At 41.8% G+C, this 17282-nt stretch overlaps 1 protein-coding gene across 1 annotated transcript; it reads right to left on the minus strand.

Annotated features, from left to right (window-relative positions):
* Positions 1-4515: 4515 nt before the first annotated feature.
* On the minus strand, positions 4516-17056 carry LOC122824155 (mitochondrial poly(A) polymerase). The gene is made up of 9 exons (XM_044104425.1): positions 16840-17056; positions 15063-15229; positions 14721-14954; positions 14401-14625; positions 13745-13956; positions 11380-11606; positions 8167-8259; positions 7189-7262; positions 4516-5391 (listed from the first exon to the last, which is right to left on the minus strand). The coding sequence occupies exons 1-9, from the start codon at positions 17018-17020 to the stop codon at positions 5044-5046; spliced, it is 1761 nt and encodes a 586-aa protein (XP_043960360.1). The 5' UTR covers positions 17021-17056; the 3' UTR covers positions 4516-5043.
* Between the last annotated feature and the right edge of the window lie 226 nt (positions 17057-17282).

Consider the following 17282-nt stretch of genomic DNA (forward strand, 5'->3'; position numbering starts at 1 on the left):
TCAGCAATTAAAACCGCTGTTCCGAGTGACAGGTGAATGCATAACGCTGTTGTGTGGTCTGATTAGAAAAACCTTTGCGAAAAAAACCCAACAACAACAAAAAACATCTGCTAACACTTTGCAACTTGCCTGAGCCATAAACTCCCCTGGCTCCAGTAAGGCAAACCAGCTCCGCAATCAAACAATGGTTCTGTTGGTGGGTACAGTTGGTTCTTGGCACCCACTTTCACTGTAAAAGACATAATGGTTTTCGATTGTCGGAGGGTGAGCGTTTGGAAGTGGACTCTTATGTTGCTTTTTCGCCGCACATCTCTGCTTTCACACAGCAAACAGCCTGCAGCCGAAGATACACACAGCGCTAACCCAAAGTGGGCCTCAACGTGTGGCGAGTGCATTCCAGTGCACTCCACAGAAACCGCAAAAGCCAGCCGTAGCGTCGATGGAGCTGGGACACTCGTCTCCAAAGCATGGAAACCCACATCACTCACAACGCTGTGAGGACAATTCATGGAACTGCGAGGGGAAGTCCTTTGGAAACGATTTCTCCCCTTGGCTCAGGTCTGCGTGGAGTCAGCGAGGGGAAGTGGAAGGAGTGGCGCAGCGATTGCTTGGCATGATAAAAATGACTTCTGAAAGTCCTGCAGCTGATAAGGCCTCCAGAACAAACACAATGCGCTAACACTCTGTTCTTCCAACCCCAAACTGCCTTTCCTTGAATGCTAATGTGCTCTTTGAGAGGGTCTTCAGCCAATATCCCACTTCTCTCCCCCACCTTATTTCCCCCTTTAACATGTTTCCTCACATTCCTCCCATGTTTTTCAAAACCTCAAGCCACCGTCTCATATTCTTGCCGCCTCTGAAGGCGTGTTAAAGCAGCAGCAACGCAACCTCTGGCCATTGGTCTGGCTCTGAAAGGGGTGATCCATCTGGCACTTCTCACCAGTTTTCTCAATAAATCAGAAACTGAGGTGGGTCACTCTGAAGACACCCTGGGCAGAGGTCATTACTGGGAAGGTCAGGCAGCGCAATTTTGTGGTTTCCTTGCAAACGGAAGTGCAAGGAAACCATAAAAAAAGTCACATAAAACCTTGACTTTATAACGGTTGGGAAGAGCTGGGGAAGAAAAGACTATTAACCTTGACGACGGTATGGTGTAACCTTTTGGCAAGTGGCCACAGATTCTATCTGCCCCTGTAATTATCCCATAAACAGCTCAATAAATGGGGGAAACGCCATCGCAGAGGTCTATAAGTGCAGAAAAATAGTACTTTACATTTTCTAAGCTATCAGCAGTGACTTGTAGTTGGTTTTAAATCAACCCCGCTATCACCCCTGCAGTCGCATTTCATCCAGATCCCTTGAGGTGATGGTTTCTCCACCCAGTGCCTCGCTAACCGCCGCGTTTCGTAACCACTCCGTTGCTCCAGTAGTCTGAAACGCGCCCATGGAAATAAACAAACCTCAAAGAAGGCTGCCACTCTGCGAGGAGACGAGAGCAGATGACTTGAGATAGAGAGGAGGGCGTGCTGAATTTGAAAAGCGAAATTGAAGCTAGACTCGAGGAGACGGGGACATTGAGTGAAGTTCAAAGCGAGCCTCTCCTCTCTCTCTCTTTTTGTTTTTTCTGAGCCGTGGCCGGGTGGCAAAGGGCGGAGTGGCAGCTGGAGGAGCGGCAGAGGTAGTTAAAAGCCTATCCTCTCACCCCTCTGTTGACCTCCCAGTGAAATTAGCAAAAAAACAGCTGTGGGCACTGCAGTGCGTTGTCCCCAGGGCCTCAACCGGACATATACAAACACACTCAGGCACTCTCTTAGGAAGGGAACCTGTAGATGCACTCGTAACACATGAGCCCAGAGGTCTTTTTTTTTACCCCTCCCCTCCATTATCTCACACACAAACAGACTCAGAGGAATAAAAGCACATGGGTGACCTTTCCGACTAACACCAACTCTTACTTTATGGGATTTAAAGGCAGACACTGAAAAGTGGAGTTAAAAACCGTCTTTCTGTCGGGGAGTTTAAGCAGATTGTCTCGTCTCCCATATTCAGAATGGAAAATCAGCCGGTGGGTTTTTCAGAAGAGTTAATCCATTCAGCAGACGTCACCACAGAGCTGGCTGCCTTTGCCTTCAACGAACCAATAATCGGCTCAATAGCTCCATGCTAATGTTACGACTGCTGACAGTTTGATGTCATTGTTTTAGAACGTTTTCTGCTTAAAATGCCCTTCCAACTGGAGTATTTAATAATAAAACAAAATGGAATTCCGACTGTTTGCTATAAAATGTTTGTTTTAAGGACTACATGGTGGAGCAGCTGGTTAGCTGTTGCAGAAACAAGGTTCTGGATTCAGTTTATAGCCTGGGGTCATTCTGTAGGGAGTCGGTACTCTCTGTGCATGTGTGGGTTCCCTCCAGGGACTCCGGCTTTCTCAAAAAACACGATTGTTAGATTCATTTGTGGGGCTGTTCCAGGTCTCCAAGTACGAGTACCAGCACTTGAGTTTCGGTACTTGCCAATTCCAAGTACCAATACCGAGTAGTTAATAAGTTTGTACTTATACATCAAACAATAATGTTTGGAAACATACTTTATGTAGAACTGGCTATTCTTCTTTGACATACGCTGGTGCATACATTACAATAGATTCTAAAATAATACAAGTTTAGCTTGATTCTTTTGTACGTTTTTTCTGAAACTAGCAAACATTTCAATTAAAATGTTAACCGTAACACATTCAATTAGCGCCACCTGTCTGGAGACAGAAGAATTTCACCCTGTTCAACAAGTTTCTGCTGCAACACACAAAAAGTTGTTCTGTTATCCTGCTGGGCAGCAGCAATCTCCTTGAACTCGGTTTCGTGTTTCATCTGCAAATAACTGTTATCCATCAATAAAATCGAGCCCAATTCAATGCCTTTAACCATGCTGTATTAATTTATTACATTAAAATTATTTTTTTACGTACAGTGGGGCTAGTGATTCTGTTAAAAGAAAATGTAAAAAAAATCCAGGCATACTTACAGTACATGTTTTAAGTAGTTGGTACGTCAAGAGAGGGCAGGTTTCAGGTTTCTTTTGCAAGATACGTCGTAATGTATAACATATTCAAAGGTGAGAGGATCCAGTCTTACTGTCTGTCATTTCTTTCAGTAAACAAGTCTAGAAGATAAGAGATTTACTTTATAATAAATCAACTGTTTATGTGAAGTACTAGATTCAACCTTTGAACTGACACAGATTAATTAAAACTGAGTAAATTTAGAGATAAGAGGCAATGAAGCAGATGTCATCCCAGATATAATACCAAAAGAAATCAGGTGTATTAAACCAGAAGCCGTTATTCATAAAGAGAGAAACTCGGGGCCTCTAAAACTCTCTAGGGAGCATTCGTTGGCCAGATTTTGGCTTTACTCGAGGTCAAAGCAAATCAATACCAAGTTATTGAGAAGTCACCTTTATTCAACAATGAAATGTCTTGACATCAGTGGACTCTTCCAGGACAACATCCCCAATGGCCAGGACACAAGGGAGTCAAAGAATAGTTGAATCAATATGAACGTCCCAGGATGGCCTTTATAAACTCTTCTAGCAACAGCTGACTTCCCTCTTTGCTGCATTAAGCGTTTTCATCCTGTAGTTACCCAATCCCACTGGATCACACTGTGATGGTTAAAAACAAAGGCACCCTCTTCAAACTTTTTATTTTTATTTTTTTGCAGTTTGCAAATATTTTAGGGAGAATTCACATTTTGACATGCTGGTTCTGACCTCGTTCTGTAACAACATGCTGGAATGTGTGATGTGTGTCTTTGAACATTTGAGATTAGACTTACATAACCTGCTGAACCCCATGTTTATATGTCAGAAGATGACCTAATTTGGTTTTATTGGCTTAAAAACATGTAGCTGTTGCTCAAACTCAAATTGGTTGCATGTGCTAATTGCTAAATAGCATACCAGTTTATATGTGATCTTTACTGCACTTTAGTGTAGACGTAGTTTACCTGACAGAAAATGGCAGGAAGGTAAACAAGGCTTCTTCTCTTCTTTTTTTTTTAACCCTTCCGCACGCGCGGTTATTTGGACCTCACGAGCGTTTTCCTTAGAGCACGGTCTCCGCGTGCAAGGTTTACTTTTTGTTTGTGGTTTCGGGAACTGACGTCTGATCCCGCTTTTCTCGTGTCCGACCGTGACCATTTCCGCGTTCCTCCTGAGAATTGTATGAAACACCGACGTGCCCAAAAGCTGAACCTACAAAAACGCGCGAGACCGACTGGCCGCAAGATGGTTAAAAAGATTTTTTTTTATTTTTTATTGAACATAGCAAAATCACCCTTCAACTGCTTTAACTCATGAGCAGATCAAATTACTTAAATAAGTTAACTTCTCCCAATACTTTACTTAATTTGCAAGATTCCGACAACTTGCACAAAAAAGCACAATTTTATAAATTTTAAAACATTTCAGATTTATTTAAAAGCATGCTAATTCAAACTTATGCTAAATACTGAGGAGAAAAGTGGCCCAGTGCCTGTTCAGGGTAAAAACAATCCAATTCTGCATTTCTTTAACCATAATATTTATTAACAGTTCTGTAATCCACATGAAGGATGGTTACTGTTTATATGTAAGGTTGTGTTTTTTTCTTTGGAGCTTTGAGGTGTTTATGGTTTCCAGTTAAACATCATTATTTCTCAATTTAACTTGCACTAGTGTTACATAAAGTTTATTTTAAAAAAATAGTAAAAACAAAGTGAACATGAGTTTTTTTGATGACCTCATTTAAAACCCACTGTCATAAATGGGTCTGATTCAGAGTTCACAGCATTATTGTTTATTAAAATAAAATAGGAACTCTACAGTAATATACACAACTAATATTACTATATTTCAACTCATATTCACATACAGGAGGTGCAGGGACACCCCCAAGTGTCCATGTCAGGAACTGCAGTACAAGTTGCAATCTGCAATTGTCCCACAAGTTCAGAAGAATAAAACCCAGCCCCAAATGTTTGGGTGAAGTTCTGATAAAACGCTTCAGGCGTCCTCGCTCTTCGGTTCCTCGTTTTTGTTCTTCAAAGATTCCAGTAAGCTCTTTATCCTCTGGCTAGCCCCCTCCTTTTTATGCTTCTTGCGGCCTTTGATCCCCGCCACCTTGGAAGGCAGGAGCAGGGTGGCGAGCCCCCAAGGCGTGGCCGTGCGGTTCCTGCTGCTGCCTCTCTGTGTCCTGGTCTCGCCCTGCTGGAGCAGCCAGGCGCTCTCTTGACACAAAGCCACGAAGCGGTCCAACTGGGAGGTGTTGACGTTCTTGCTGACGTTCAGAGACGTCTCGAAAGGATTTTGGATGTGCAGCGGCGCCACCTCTGGCTTGTTCTGCTCTCTGCCCTGGAGGAACGCAATGCAAAATGGATTTGGTTCTAAATGAGAATTCCTTAATGGTGACCCATTATACGTCTACAGGCCACACAAAACATGTTCATTACACTTTTTGCACAAAGTCATTCTTAGATGAGACTTTGGCTGTTTTAGGGCCTCTTGTCACTTTAAATCCAAATGAAGTTGTTGGCCACGCCCCTCCCCCAACTCAACACTTACACCAATGTGAAAATGGCTGCAAACAGATGCACAATTAGTCAGGCACACGTCTTGAAAAAGCTTCAGTGGAGCCTCCTGTACATCTTGAACGCAGCAAATGGTTTCTAGATGGTAAATCAACAACAAAACATCAGGTCCCCAAACGTGCTAGAGCTCGTCTTGGGTTGCTAGGTGACAGGCTGGCCTTTGCCGGGGTTGCTCGGTGAGGTGCAGCGCCTGTTGATTTGTGACGATTAATTGTGGAGGTTTTCGAAACTGCTCACCTTCCAGATATCAATTTTAATGCCTTGAAATTGGGCCTCTGTGTCTTTAAGGAGCTCCTGCTCTATCTGAAACTCCGCCTTCAGGAAGTCATCACAACATGGCTCCTCTATTAACCCTTTAACAAAATTAAAGTATGTTTGTTTTACTGAGAAGTAGCTATTCTACTTCTAGTCTATGTCTGCCCTAAGTGGGCGGACATACTCCACCCACTTAGGAGCTGAGTGGGCGGAGGCTCTGTGAGATGGAAACTTAAAACCTTGGGAACTGCGGTAGATTAAAAGATTTCTCAAAAGAATCAAGGGAACACTCCAGTTGTGCTTTTGATGAGGGAATTACATCATAACATGATCTAAAGCTCAAAAACGTCAATTTTACATAACACCGCCACTAGGTTTCACTAAAACCAGTTGAACTTATTGACATCGCAGCAGCACATATATATATATATATATATATATATATATATATAATGCCGGGGTTCATTGCGCGCGGCAACCGTCCCAGTGTGGATCAGACAGCGGTCAAGAATCTTCCCCGGTGCCATTTGGCTGTAACCTGCTGAAGAGGCGGAATGAGCTGAAGAATTGCAGCACAGTAAAACTGATTGATGGCCGCAGCAGCACTGGTGTATGCCTATACACCTCGGTCATGACCACAGCGTACCTGCAGGCGTCCTCAGCTGTGTCAAACCTCATATTAATCTCATATATTAGGCAGGATGGCCCTCTGTTCGGAGGGGGGATCAATTTATTAAGCTCTAATATGATCCATGAATGGCCTGGCCACCACATCAAACCCTCCCCAAGACATTATTTGTCCTGAGAATGATTATGTAATAACCAAGCAGGAGATTTGTGGTAATTGAATTATTTCTTTGTATTGATGACTTTCCAGGGTGTACATGAATGCAACACAAAGCAGGAGCTGTCTTGCTAATTTTAGAGTTTGAAATGCATGTTTTATATGTTTGACCTCGGCTGTTTGTCACCCGTGACGTGGGTGACGCTGTCATGGAGTCACCCATGACAGTGACTCCATAATAGGAAGTTAATGCTTTATATATGATTTTTAGTTCTCTAATTTTACATGCAACACATTTATATATAAAAAGTTAAGTGAGGTGGCAGAGAAAATGTTCAACAAAATGCTCAAAAGAACTGTGGAGAACAAATACTGACACCTAGTGGTCAAGAGGTAGAAAACAAAAAGTAAAACGATGCCATTTCAAAACAGATAAAATATCAAAAAAGAGCAGTAAAAGCAATAGGTCTAAAATTAAAGTGAATCAAACTTTTAGGTTATCTGAATTAGGTTGTTAAATACCTTTCTGATGTTTATGGACATTCTGCTGAACGGAAACGTGGCGTAGAACTCAAAAAAGTCTCCCAGAAGTTGCTCTGAAACAAAACAAGAGATTCAAAGTTGGCATAAAAACGTGCCAACAGTCGCTCTGTAAACCACAGAAAATGTATTTACTTTTTCAAGTGTGAATAGGATTATTATTAATGTGTGTGAATGTAGATGAGAAAGGTGACTCTTTAAGATCCGATTGTCTAAATCTCAAAACTAGAGGGCGTGTTTTCCCTTTTAGTAACTGTAAAAACGGTGCATCATATGCTGATGGTGTTGATAGGTATGAATTTATAACTAAATATAATCACATTACTAGAGCTGCAGCTAATTTTAGTCATTGAGTTTTCAACTGAGTACTCTGTTGATTAATCAGATAAAAAAATTGTCATTTTTTTCCAGCTTTTTCATTTATCCATTTAAACTTACTCTATAAATTAGAAATACGTATGACATACTCAAATCTGTAAACACAATGGATGCTTTTTAAGTATAATGCAGTGTTGTTCTTAGGATGGTTATAAAACAGATGGTTTTGGTAACGACAATCTAATGAATCCTCATGTATTGATCACAACACAAATTTACAAAACAAGCGGTTGAGTCAAAAACGGTTTCTTTTATGTAATAAATTCAATACTTGATTACAAAATAAATCAGAATTCTCTGATGAATGTTTGTTATGAGGCTTTAAAGGGTTAAACCGTGTGTGTGATGCAAACTTTCTGTGATCGATGACGCAGGTTCGGCGTTGCTGTATGCAAGATACGTTTGTGTCTCTTCCTGCCTCTGACTCAATAAGTTACACACAGCCTGTCCTCTCATCCTCTGCTGTGTTCTCTAGTACGAAGCCTGGTTTCACATGTAATAGAACGTGCTTTGTCTATAAAACGCACACCGCCGTCCGTCAAAGTGACGTGCGGCCTCGATCGGACGCCTCTCTGTGCTCACCCAGCGTGTCCGTGTTGCTCTGCAGCTGGATCTTGCTGAAGTCGGTGGTGAACGTGCAGTCGTTTCCCTCAATCACGCTCTCGTCTGCGGGACCTTGAAGGGGGAGAGGGGAGGAGAAGAGGGGGGACGAGGTAAAATGACTCGGCTTTACACAGCGTAAACAAGTCGCAGACGGATGTGCAGCTGAATCAGAGTGTGTGTGTGTGTTCCACGTTGGTCAGCGAAAACACAACGGCCGAGCTGTAAGTCACGCTGCCGCTCTCCGTGTCCCGGTCCAGGGCCGGCCTTGTTACCCTGTTTCGTTCACTCCACATTGAGGACAGTGTGGGTGTGTGTGCGTGCGTGTGGGTGTGTTTTAAATGCTGTTTAAACAGCTGCCGATGCGCCGGGGAGGTCTGAAGGAGGCGGGGTTGTCGACCTTTCCCGAGCGACGGAGCTTTTATTGTCCTGTAAGCACTCTGTGTGACGGAGTCTGAGCTAAGCAGGCCGTGAAGAGAAGGGTGTGTGTGTGTGTGTGTGTGTGTGTGTGGGAGGGGGGGTATATTACTTCTGGAAAGCAATTATCAGACAGTCAAGGTGACAGGGGAAGAGCGAGGCGGCCATGTTGATGTGGACTCAAACTCACATCAGCTGCATTTCCATTACAAATGCAGGCAAAACTTTATTGATATTCTCTAATGTAAAAAAAACCAACAACAAAAAACAGAGTTTCCCAATTCTGGTTTCTCTATTCTGTAAGAAACACAATTTTAAAAAATCCCACACAAATATGTTTGTTTAAGCGATAAGTTATTTAAAAATAATAAACACGCACGTCACTGCACCATCTGAACCAGGATCCGCATCGTTGGCTTACTTGCACTGAAGAAATACTTTGTTCTTATAAGTACGACATATTTATTTACATTGATAAATATGTTATACTTATTTAATGTTAGATACTACTTGTTAGATAAGAGGTCTTATTCTCCAAAACAATCACGTGAGCAAGCTTATTCGCGAGTGATTTTACTTTAGTTCCTTTTTTAATGGAAACGCCCCGATTGCAAAATTATGTTTTTTTGACTTTAGCGGAATACAGACAAAGATCTGTGCGGATTTGGAACGGAATCGCAGCTACGGATACACACGACGAGCACGAAACATTTTCAGACCTAGCGGCGCTGGAACTCCAGAACCGTCATGGCGTCCGCTCTCACAGCGGCTGAGGATAGTTCAAGGACTGGGATAAGGAGGGCAGGTTTCCTAAGCCTCCGCTGCTGCTGCCGCCGTGGCGACAGAACTCCATTTGAATTCAATTTGCAGCTGTCTGCATGTATTATGCAGCTGCTCAGCTGGATCGGCGGACAGAGTGATCTCTGCTTCGACCGCTCGTGTCTGTGGATGGGACAAACCAGACCAGAGAGGGGATTTAAATGAGCCTGGAGCCTCAGAGAGCTGCAGCGCTTTCTACCACTGAGGACAGACAGGAGGGAAATTAAATAATGGAGGAGGAACTTCAACAATGCTGCAGTTTAATGTGGAATTTACCCTTTAGCCTTATAGAGCATTATAGACTAACTCAAAAGCTACTTTGAATAACATATTTCAACAGAAGGTACTAAATGTCACTCCTGGAGAACTTTCCACAAGATGTGAAACTTTTTCACATCTTGCGAAAAAGTTGCCATTAACTTCAAGAGTACACAGATATGTCAATACGTTTTCAAATACGATCAAATGCAGTTATTGTGAGCTAATCACACCACTTTATCTGACCGGTGACCTAAAGAAGCAGATTACAAATGGGAATGTTTTTCAGGAGCGGTATTTGTGTTTGTGGGGCTCTAATTGCTGTAACACACAGTCACAGACATATTGTTACCTAAAAAACAAGTAACGAATGTCTTATTGTAACTTTTATTGTTATCACAATAATATCACTACATACGGTGATAAAACTTTAAATCTGTGTTGCCAACTCATAGTAGGAATTAAAGTGTGCCATTCACTTGTATTGAACCTAAGTAAATATTCTCTAGAAACATTTTTTGCTGCACTGTAGTAGAAAAATATCACTGCTAGACCTAAATCTAATTATGAATCTGCACAAACGCTTGAAAAGTGTTATTTAAAGACGACCTCCATACAGACTGATAAAGTTTGAGCAAAAAAAACAGGTAGAGACAAAACCCCAAAAGAAAGTTACAATATTAGGTGGCTATGCAAAGCGCTTCCTCTAGGGGGCGCAATAAGAAGGTTTTCCACAGTTTACAAACTTGACAAATACTTTCAAGTCAAAAACTTTAAGTTTTTAACATTTTCTTTTTCAACCGGAGAAAACTTGAATGATTTTGTAGCTCAGTAAAACACTGAGTGGAACTGCTATGGAATTTAATGAGCAGTTGGTGAATAGCATCAGTTCAAAATGTGGAATAAATATTTACAATTAAAAAAAGAGGAGGAATAAATGTCAAAATATTACAGGGGCTGAAGCTTTTTTTTGTTTCAGTGCAGCAGATGATTGGATAAATAGAAATATTTACCATTTATCTAAACTTACATAGGAATAGTTAATACCATAGCAGCTCCAATACGTTTATGTTTTGAGCTAAATTAATTATGCCTGTGGAATTCCACACATAAATGATGGAGCTAAAACACCATAAAATTAACAGATTAAGATTATTAGCTGGGGTTTTTTTTGTGCTAAAATATTAACCCATTTGTTTATTCAGTCAGTAAAAAAAACCCCAAAGCCCACAGCCGTCTCTCATCTGCTTATTGGTTACATGATGATTCTTCCTACTTTAAAAGGAGAAGTGTGTGGGTGTACTGGGACTCCCTTCTTACAGAAATCACCCTACACCCTTCTGGCTTAAAGAATTACAGCTTTTTTGTTGTTGTTGTTTTTCAGATGTATTATTATTATTGCACATATAATGGGGTACTCACACCATAAAACAGAAGTATAACTGTTGGGTTTTTTGTTTTTTTTCTCCCATGTGCATCGAAACAGAAAACTTAACTTCTGTGAAACCTCACGGAAAAAAAAAAAAAACAGGGATAGACCCGCAATAGGATGTGAAAAGCAGACTAGAAAAAATTAAACAGGAACAAATTTCAAAGTCTTTGCAAAGAAGAGACAATATAGTGGAAAAACAAAAAAACAAAATGCTCGTCTGAACTGAACTGAACTAACTCAGGTGAGGCTCTGGGCGTGTGCACTGGTACCTGCCAGGTCCCGCAGCCGGTCCAGAGTGGGGATGATGGGAGGGCTTCTCTTCTGCAGGAAGAACAGCACCATGACAGTCAGGGAGAAGTTGGTGATCCAGGCGCCAGGGATGCTGCTGGTGACGCCGTGGGCCCGCGCCCAGCAGCGCACGGTGAACACCAGGCTGCGCACCCGCGGGTCCAGCTCCCCGTACAGGTACAGCAGCTCCGTGCTCTTCATCGCCACCCTGTGGTCAAGGGGAAGCTTGCATTAGAGCACTGGATTTAACCTCAGAGGTTTGCTAGAGAACATGAAGACCAAAGAACACAGCAGGCAAGTCAGGGAGGACAATGTGGAGATGTTTAACGCTGTTTTTTGGGGTTTTTTTAAAATGTATGTTTATTTTTACATATTTGTTAAAACTATTGCTAGGTTGTGACATAATCTATGAAAAAAAAAAGAAAGAAATCGAGCTCCTTCACCATCTACCAGTGCTAACTACAGAAATACACCGTTTGGTCAGAAACAACCAATTGCAGCTAGAAGGAGGGTCTTAGTGCTGTCATTCATCCTCAAGTATGCGCTGCCCAAACCCTCCCCCTTTCTCTCTGCTATGTTATTAGGGTAGCTTGTGAATGCTCAGACTACTTAGCATAGCCACTGATGACAGAGGTAGTAAACGGTTTTCTTGCAACGGTGAACCGCCATTAACACATTTAGCAGCGAGTACACAGGATTGATTGACAGCACCGAGAGCCTCCTCCTGGCTCTGACTGGTTGTTTTAGACAAGTACATTTTAACTGGCTGCACAGTGTAACAGGCTGCACAGTGTACAATTTGTATTTTTTCTGTTTGTGAAAACACAAAACTAATAAAAATGTTTAAAAAAAAAAAAAGACAGGTACATTTTTGCAGACGGTATTAATAAAACTGGAACGACGTGGAGGAGGTCAATATTTACATATCAAACCATCAAAGCATGGTGACAGTTTAAACAAATATGTAAAGATCCTAATTTTGTAAAAGTCCCATATTGCGGCTTTAAACGTCTCAGTTTTCACAGTTCTCACAAACAGAAACTCTCCCACATCAGTGAAATGGTTTCTGCACGTTTAAGAGTTCTTCAGAAACTGATTGAGTACCTTTCAGTAACTTCCACATGAACAGAAATGTCAAATTAGAACGAAATCATGCGGCAGACTCAAATCAAATTGTGAACATCTTGACAACTGATGTCTACAGAGGTTCTCTGTCCAAAAGTGACGGCCTGATTCATTTTACAAAGAAGAATGGAAGAATACTGTGGTTTCCAGATCTGTAGCAGTGTTGCACTTTCCAGGTTTTTATTTGTTAGAAAAGACAAAACTGTGCTTTTTGTGTTGTGTCCTTCCTCTTCACATTCAGCCGCCACTTTTATCTTATAAAAATCCTAATAACATGCAAAAACGATTTGATAAAATGTGCATATTGAAGGAGGGTAAACACTTTTCCATATATATTTTAAATGTCAAGCTCTACACTGCAAAAAGACAAAATGTTACCGAGTATGTTTAGTTTACTTTTTAGTACAAACACCTTACTAGACTTTAAATAAGACATTTTTTTAAATTGAATAAAATAATAATAATTTGCTTGATTTATTTATTTATTTTTTCATTTAAAAAGCTCCAAAAGGTTCAAGCTTGGAAGGTAAAAGGATGTAAAACTTGCTTACTTCTGGAGGACTGACAGTAAAACGGACAAAAAACAAACAAACAAAAAAAACACCACCAGGGAGCAGCATTCTGTTGATTCTGACTGCTACTGCTGTGACTGTTCAAGTTCAAATGCCCCCCCAGCCCCCAGCACACACACAGAGACACACACAGACACACACACTGAGTGGCCTCTCTGGCAGAAAAATGCCATGCTTCAGAGATCTAACAGCTCGATTTGAGAAAAGTCCCTCTCACATCCACCCACAGCGGGTGGTTCCACTCCAGTTCCTCAGAAACAGCCGAGCGGTTTTCAGTACGTTAGCAGGTGTCTACGTGTTTGTGTCACACGCCAGCTGATGAAAAGATATCTTTAAGGCCAGAGGGGGAAGTGATGAAACTTGAACAAACCCTCTAACCCTCACCCCCGTCCCTCCCCACTCCGGCTCCGGCCGACCCGTTGGGTCTCACTACGGCTGGAGAGAGAGAGAGAGAAAGTGAGGCTTTGCAACACTTCCTGAACAGTCTTGGTTTCTGTTTGGGGCTTTTGCAAAAGCGGCAGGCTCTCCTGGGGCGACGCCGCTGTCACCGAATCACTACTGACATTTCAATAAGCCTGAGTGAAACTGAACTGTCTGTGGCCGCACAGGGGCCGGTCACAGACGAGCTTTAATGAGCTGCACGCCGTACCGGTTGTTGGCCGTGAGGTCGCACTGGAAACCGGACGGCTGGTGGGCGAAGCGGACCAGGGGGCAGCGAGCGTTGAGAATCTTCTGCACGCCCACGCAGCCGGGCCCAAAGTGGTCCACGCATTCCCCGATGACGGACAGGATGCTCTGGGTGACGTGGCGCTCCGAGTTGGTCCGTTTCATCTGGTACTCGAGGCTCAGGCCCGATTTGGGCTGCAGGCATACGGGACACACAGGATTAATTACATCGAAGCAAAACATCGCCTGCATGGGTCTTGACCCTAAAGCCGCCGTCATGCTGTTCGTATTTATAACGTTTTTAAAAAAATGTGTGTTAGATGAGTCTAAATGTGAAGAAATGAGACCAGTTTTTTCCATCACAACGGTTTTGTGGGTGTTATTCTGTAGGGTGTGTTTACTGGGAAGAAGGATACAGAATCCACAAGTAGCTGATAAATCAGCCCTGATTTCCTTCATTTTGGCAGACCGGTGATCAGCCGACGCTTCCATATGAAGTCGATCTTTATATGGCAAAGTCTAAAAATCTACCACTGTCCTCTGTTGCTATGAGAAAGGCTTAACTGGTTTAAACCCACATTCACGCAAATATACGCTTAGCTTTACAGGCTAAAGACGCAGCGCCAGCGTCACCATTACCGGTTTAAAGTTCCAGCCGCTGATGCTGTCCAGGTCCAGGAACATGTCCAGGTCGCAGCCGAGCTTCCCAAAGCCGTTCACCGAGGAGCCGAACGGCCTGATGGTGCATTCTGGAAAATAAGCGGCGGCGACGTCTTTGAGCAGAGAGCAGACGAGGAAGCGCAGTCTGCTGTTTTCCTCTGTAAGCTGGTAGGCCTCAGTCAGGGCGCCGATCTGATCGTCTACCTGGAGAGACGTGAGAGCGAGAAGAATCCGATCGGTTCTGTCTGAAACGCAAAAAACCAAACCAGGGTCTGGTCCCTGATGAGTCGCATGCTTACGCTGTCCTCCGTGGAAAGCCTCTGGATGAGCTCGTTGATGGAAACGGTGGTTTGAGGTTGGCACGGCAACCCCGGCTGCTGGGCTGGCGAGGCCGCCAAGCTCTGGTTGCTCAGCGACAGCAGTCTGGATTTAAATGGCACTATGCATTCGTGGTTGACGCTGGGGATGGCGGCTGACTCCAGTAAAGAGACGACGCTCTCCCGGCGGGCAAATTCCACCACGGCGTAGACGCCCTGAAGGATGCCAACCCACAGCTCCGTCACACACAGGCGGGAAGGCGGAGCTTAACCTCACGACTTAAAACACACGCACTCACGCACTTGGCGGTGTCTCTTACTTACGTAGCTTTCGTAAAAGAAGTGCTTGTTGATGTTTCCGTGCTTTGATAAAAACTTGAGGAACTTTGTCTCGCTGGTTCTGATAGGGCAGCTGATCAGAACCGACTTCTCCGCCTGTTCCTGTCGGTCCGCCATGAGCTCGGACAAAGATCTGGGCCCATCTTTTTCTCCTGGAGGAAAAACAACCACAATCACAGGCTTTCCCTCAGGAGACCACGGGTTTCATTTAGGGAGAGACATCTGTGTAAAATAGATGTCTCAGAAGTGGATCAGTGGATCGAGACATTCGGAACCTTTTTTTTTTTTTTTTTTTGTTGGTTTCTTCCCTTCATCTAATTGGATTTTATGGCATATGTTTAGTAGACAAAAAAAAAACAAACAAGATGTTAATGAAAGTTCACAGTTCCATTTGCATGATATATAATTTTTCTCTTTTCTTTCTCTCTAGAAAAAATTGTTTGACTTCAGTCTGGTGCTCTGATCTCAACTGGCCCTTTTTTCCAAGGACAATTTTGCTTGCAGAGCCTTAATACTTTTATTTCATTTTATTATGAGGTTTTGTTTGTTAATTTTGGCTATTTTAAATGTCTTCCAGTTTCAGTGTTAAATGTTCATTAGAATTTAAAGTGTACTGATATTTGAGAATGTGTTTTTATGCCATTCCTAGTATATTACTTGAAAATGGCCCTAAAATCAATATTATTGTTTATCGCAATAACATCAAGGACAATTTATCATCCAGAAAAATTTGTGTGATAGGCCTAACTAAGTTTTGGTTGTATAACTGAAGGTTTCAATTCAATTAGAACCTTTTTTGACCTGAACGATAACTATAATAGCAGAAAAATTAGCCAAAAGCGTTTAGCTTATTGCTCTTAAATGCCTAATATGAACATTTTCAAAGCTTGGAGCTCTTTATTACACTTGTGGTGTTAAATTTTAACACATTTTTGAAAAGTAACAAACAAAACAAAAAAATTTTGTAGTTTAAAAGTATTTGACATACAGACATACTAAGCAAATCCTTTATTAATTATTTAACAATTTCAACATTTTGAAATATATTATTAAATAATGAAATACTTCATTTCTATGTGTTAAAAGCCATCATAAGTATTTAAGCATATTTATTTAACTATTTCGCAAATTTGTGTTGCAGGATATTAAATTTACTTTGGGGCGGGGAAAACACTGCTACAGAGAAGATGATTGGTCTACAGCCGAGTCGTTGTCTCTAAAAGTTTAATTCAACACATGATGAACTCTAAAGAATTTGAACATTTAATTACAAAACTCAGCAATTAATACATTCTTTACACACACACACACACACGCATATATATATATATATATATATATATATATATATATATATATATATATATATATATATATATTTACACATACATACATACATACTTATCTAACCAATATTTACAGTATTTTGTCACTTGTTAGCACTCGGTGCAAATTATATACATGGACTTTAGATGTCATTAAGAACAGACTTCATGAACTCTTCTTTAACTAGCAATTTTCAGATGATACCTTCAATATTTTATCTAATAAGCACTCTTTGGTGGTCGCAAACCATGCCGAATTATATGTGTACACAAACCGTATCTTAAAGCGGTTTGTAAGGTTTAAAACACTACAAGCAGCATAAACTACAGCTAAGTGAAAATAAAACGAAAGTTTTCTCTGCCGACTCTGTCATGGTTTCTCCTTAGCACAACAGCCGAACTGTAAAGTAATGGATTTAACACGTTATATTACTAACCACTGTCGTCTCCTTGAGCCCCCTCGGTGTGAGCGACCACCGGCTCAGTTCCTACACTCCTTCGGAGTATAGTTTCGATTGAGTTTAGGCATTTCACAACGGGGCTCCTTCCTCTCATATGTAACCTGTGCACCGTGAAGGGAGACGCCATTGCTGTTCGGAAGGAGGACGAAAAACGCATGCGCGAGGAGAAGACGTGCGTACAGCAAGCGAGAAGTACCATACGTAAAGAAGCGATTGTGCTACTTATGAATGTAGAAAAAGTTAGGAATTCATTTATGTTGCACTGAAAGTCATTCTACGGTAAAAAAAAAAAAAAAAAAAAAATGTATTCATAAGTATTAAAAAAATGAAATACTGTTGTCAGTCTGCACTCCCCAAGGTCCCACTGTTGAATGCTCAAATAAAAAGATGGATATAGTTAGCTTGTTTAATGCCGAGGT

The sequence above is a fragment of the Gambusia affinis genome, linkage group LG21, assembly GCF_019740435.1.
Source record: "Gambusia affinis linkage group LG21, SWU_Gaff_1.0, whole genome shotgun sequence".
NCBI lineage: Eukaryota > Metazoa > Chordata > Actinopteri > Cyprinodontiformes > Poeciliidae > Gambusia > Gambusia affinis.

Excerpts from the sequence above, each read along its gene's own strand:
- LOC122824155 (XM_044104425.1), bottom strand. The coding sequence starts at position 17,020 with ATGCGTTTTTCGTCCTCCTTCCGAACAGCAATGGCGTCTCCCTTCACG. Across the intron at positions 15,230-16,839 it reads GGCTCAAGGAGACGACAGTG|GAGAAAAAGATGGGCCCAGA; the intron begins GTTAGTAATATA and ends TTTTTCCTCCAG. Across the intron at positions 5,392-7,188 it reads TGTCCATAAACATCAGAAAG|GGCAGAGAGCAGAACAAGCC; the intron begins GTATTTAACAAC and ends GCGTTCCTCCAG.